The 4587-nt window shown below is 48.6% G+C and overlaps 1 protein-coding gene across 1 annotated transcript; it reads right to left on the minus strand.

Moving 5' to 3' along the window:
* Positions 1-1224: 1224 nt before the first annotated feature.
* Positions 1225-2199, minus strand: LOC139015986 (olfactory receptor 10AC1-like). Its single transcript, XM_070423529.1, has one exon. The coding sequence runs from the start codon at positions 2197-2199 to the stop codon at positions 1225-1227; it is 975 nt and encodes a 324-aa protein (XP_070279630.1).
* Between the last annotated feature and the right edge of the window lie 2388 nt (positions 2200-4587).

The following is a 4587-nucleotide window of genomic DNA, read 5'->3' on the forward strand; positions in this document are numbered from 1 at the left end:
CTACAGCCCCCCTAGAGATTTACAGGTTTCTAAATATTCCTCATAAATGATTTTTCTGCTTCTTTTACTAGAGTAGATTGTTTCTTAAAAATACAATCAGAACACTGACTGATCTGCCTTGTGATCTCAACCTCAGCTCCCAAGCCAGTTCTTAGCCTTTCCAGACCTTCACTCTTTCATTCACTGTTTCATTCAACATTGAGCAGCAGCTACATATAAGACACTGTTCAGGAACAGGTAATGAAGTAGGCAAATTTCACAAAGTTTATATTCTTTGGGAGGAGCAGGCAATTAAAACATTACAAAATGTCAGATAATTTCCAATAATGAGAGATGCTTAAAAATTAAAGCATGATAATGTGAGAGAGAGCAGAGAGGTGATATTATATAGAGTGACTAGTGCAGGCCTCTATTCTATGAAGAGTTGAGACGGCATCTGGATGACCAGGAGCCAGCCTGTGAAGATCTGAGGGAGGAGACTTCCAAGAGTGGAAATAGCAAAGGACAAGGCCAGAATTAAGGGTGACTCCTTAATACACACTATTGTGCCCCTTGCTTTTTCACTTAATAATATATATGAGAGATGGTTCCATGTATGCCACAGATCAATCTTTTTCTCTTCCTCCTCCTCCTCTTCCTCCTCCTCCTTCTCCTCTTCCTCCTCCCCTTTCTTCCTCTTCCTCCTCCTCTCCTTTCTTCTCCTCTGCCTCCTCCTTCCCCTCCTCCCCCTCCCTTTCCCCTCCTTCTTCTTGGCAGCTGCATAGGATTCCATTATAGGGATAAATCAAGTTTATTTAGTCACATGCTGGTATTTAAACAATTTGTAATCTTTTGCTGATTCACACAGTGCTGGCATGAACATTTTTGAACATACATACTTGCCCTGTCTGCGAGCTCCCTGCAGCCATGCGTTTTGCTTCCCACATCATTGCAAGCCCACCACCGTGCAGGCTCCAGGGTTGGGAAGAACTCAGCAGTGCTTGTGAAAGCACTAGAGGCAGGTCTCAGGTGCCATACCACACTGTCTCTGGCTATTCCTCTAGGGAGGGGTGGAGGATGGAGCAACTGCTGGCAGGCTCTCCTTATGTGGACACGCTTCCTGCTTCTTTCCTGAATCCGGTCCTTGAGTCCCCCCCGGGGGCATTCCTGATGATATGTCCTGTAGACGAAACTTTAGGGAGTAGAGCTGCCTACTCTGGCCTGGCCCCTGCCCGCTGTCAGGGTTCATACAGTCTGACCCTGTGGTTGGCCCAGCAGCCACCGCCCCAGCACCCTGCGGATGGCCATTGTGACCTCACAGTTGCGTAGGCTGTAGATGAATGGGTAGAGCAGCGGCGTGACATTGGTGTAGATGAGCGCCAGTGTGCGGTCCCTCCGCGGGGAGTAGCTGGCCTTAGGCCGCACATACATGAAGGTGGCGCAGCCATAATGCAGAAAGGTGACAGCCAGGTGCGAGCCACAGGTGGAGGCAGCCTTGCGCCAGCCCCCAGGGGAGTGCTTGTGGCGCAGGGTGGTGGCGATGGCGCCATAGGAAGCCAAGATGAGTACCAAGGGCAGCAGCAGCAGCACCAGGCAGGCGCCCAGTAGGGGCAGCTCGTCCATGTAGCTCCGTGTGCAGGCCAGGTGCAACAGCGCTGTGATGTCGCAGAAGAAATGCACCAGCAGGTGGGAGCCACAGAATGGCAGGTGGAAGACCGCTACCGTGAGCCCTAGGGACACTGTCAGTCCCCCGAGGCAGCAGGCCAGGGCCAGTCGTGCACACAGCCCCGGGGTCACTACAGCCGCATAACGCAGCGGGTGGCAGATGGCCATGTAGCGGTCATAGGCCATGGCGGCCAGCAGGAAGCACTCGGCCCCACCCAGCGCCACGAACATCTGCATCTGAACAGCGCAGCCCAGGAAAGAGATGGGGCTGCCCCTGCCGAGGCCAAGGCTGGGTGCAGCCAGGTCGGCCAGGGAGCGGGGCACCACCACCAGCGTGTAGCAGAGCTCGATGGCTGACAGCTGGCATAGGAAAAGCAGCATGGGTGGCCGGCTGGGCATGTAGGCCACTGCCACCAGGATGAGCAGGTTCCCACTCAGGGTGGCCAGGTGTACAGCCAGCAGCAGGAGGAAGAGCACAGGCCTCAGGTGTGGGAACTCAGAGAAGCCCTGAAGGAGAAAACCTCGGGGCATGGTAGCATTGCTGGAGCTATCCATGTGGGTCGCCCAGAGCCACCTGTGGGAGAGAAATGAGGGAAAGGCGAGCTGTGGGGTGCCACCCTTCTAGACCCTATGGTGGAGAAAGGGCCAGGTGGGAGTTAGAGGGTGGGAGGGAGTAGTGGATACAGAGAGCGGTGGTAGGTGCACGGTACACTCCCAGCCCCCTCCCCATGAGGGTGTCTTGTTAACTGGTTCAGAAACATGGTGCAGGTCTTCCTGCCTCCTAGACTAGATTCTCATTGCTGCTTTCTCAACATGCTCTTTCCAAGGAAGCCTCAATTTTAGACTCTTTCCTTATAATGGATCACTCATGACCTTCACCTACAAAGAACTTCCTGCCCTCAAACTGCAGTTACCATTCTGAGGGGGCTAGCCTGAGCTCCCCAAGGCAGGAAATGTGTCTTCAGTCTCTGCCTCTGTTCCCTCCTCCCTGGCCTGTCCAGTCCCTTCTGAGTTGCTTTCTGTATGTGTCACAGAATTACAGAAACATAAAGCAGATGAAGACCTTAGAGCTCATGTCCTACAACCTCATAATTGTAAAGAGAAAAATGAGGCTGGGGGTGGTACTGGTGAAGGGCTTAACTGCTCATAGAAAATTATGAACAGAATCTGCATTCCTGAGACTGAATCCTGACTCCAAATGGGGCTATAAAAAATGTCACTACAGTCAGTCAGTCCATAGTAATTTAGTCTTAAATGGAAACCCAAGTGTGTTCCAGGCACTGAGGCAGACACTTAGGGAACAGGGGAAGTTAGCGGGAGGGCCTGGCTGGGCACATCAGGAACAATGTGTCCCTAACATTTTTATTAGAAGTAATGTGTATCTGTTCTAACTTGCCTTTTTGAGTGAGTAGTACATTCCAAATTTGCCAACTGAACACAGTTTCTTTCTAAGCATTATCGCTGACTCATTTGCAGGAAACATTTGGAAAACATTGATAACCTGTAGGTCGACTGTGCTTGTTACAAAACTCTAGTATGGGGGAACATGGGGTGGTAAGAAATTCAAGGCAATGCAAACAAGAGGAGGATGTTTGATTTTTCCAATAGTTATTTATAATATCTCTTATTTTCTTATCTTTTATTAAGTTCAATTGTAAGCTCAACTACTATTTCTTCTCAGTGACTTCGAGTCATGGTTTATAATCAATGTTGGAAATGGAATTTGTGCATAGCTTTTATACCATAGAGTGCAGTAGCAATAAAGCTGGGTTAAGGGCATGGTCAGATGAAAGAGCTGGAAGGAATGCAAACAGCTTGGGCTTTGCTAACTAGTGCTTCTTTTGGAGAAGGGAATTCTGAAGAATTATCAGTGTCACCCTGTGCTTTTTCTTTCTTTCTTTTTTAAAATTTCTTTATTGATTAACATATTACATATGTGTCCTTATCCCCCTATTGCCCCAACCTCCCCACCCCCGCTCATGCTCCCTGTGCGTTTTCTTGTCATCTTGGGGGAATGTCTCCAAACAGATGTTTGTAGTCTTACGGAGGACAAGTAAGTTGGGGTTTTGGGTGGTTCTAAGGGAGATGGAATCATTTCCCTTGTGTTTTAGAACTCTCGCTTTTTTGGCCAGTATTCAGTCTATTGAGCAAATTTAACAAACCTTTTTCTGTTAAGTGATTCTTCCTTGTCAGGTGTTATAGCTGCAGGTGTGAACAAGAGAGAAGCCTGGCTGTCCTGGAGGTCCTGGCAGGATGTAACTGCTGAGGGACCCACGGCAGCTCTCTTCTCTCTGCCTTGGCTCGCTCTTCTCTACTCCTTTCTTCTTAGAGAAGCAGGGGGTGGGGGGCTGAGGGACAGAAATGATCCGATTCTTTTGTCTTCATGTTCATACTGCACAGAAATGAAGATGACAAGAAAGGCCAGGAGAAGGTGCCAATAACTGCATACTGAACATAGATCATGTTTTTTATAAGCAAAGCCCCACGAAGAGCGCCACATAGGCCAACTAAACAGAAAGGAGACTGAGGAATGTTTCTACTTTGTTTGGAGTTTTTAGGAGGATTTGTTGCAAACTCAAGGAATGTATATCACAAATGTCTTTTCTCTTCAAGGATGAACGAGGTCAGACACTTTCCAAACTTCTATGATTTGGTCCATTTAAAACCCAGCTCTATCAGAGTCGTTGAAGCTACAGAGGGAAAAGAAATGATGACAAGGTCTGCTTGAGCCACCCCCCCTCTTACCCCCCATGTCCTCCAGGGGCAGAAGGGCAGATATTCTTGTTCTTCCAGGTGATTCATAGTATCAACAATAATAGCTGTGCTTAAGGGAGTAGCTGGCAAATGCTCACAAGGACTTTACACATTTAATTCATTTAATCCTAGCGACAACTCAATAAAACAGGCCAACTCTTACACTCATCATACAGATGAGGAAATTGA

Source organism: Myotis yumanensis, unplaced genomic scaffold, assembly GCF_028538775.1.
Source record: "Myotis yumanensis isolate MYYU_CA2020_CCGP unplaced genomic scaffold, mMyoYum1.0.hap1 SCAF_9, whole genome shotgun sequence".
Taxonomy (NCBI): Eukaryota; Metazoa; Chordata; class Mammalia; order Chiroptera; family Vespertilionidae; genus Myotis; species Myotis yumanensis.

Excerpts from the sequence above, each read along its gene's own strand:
- LOC139015986 (XM_070423529.1), bottom strand. The coding sequence starts at position 2,199 with ATGGATAGCTCCAGCAATGCTACCATGCCCCGAGGTTTTCTCCTTCAG.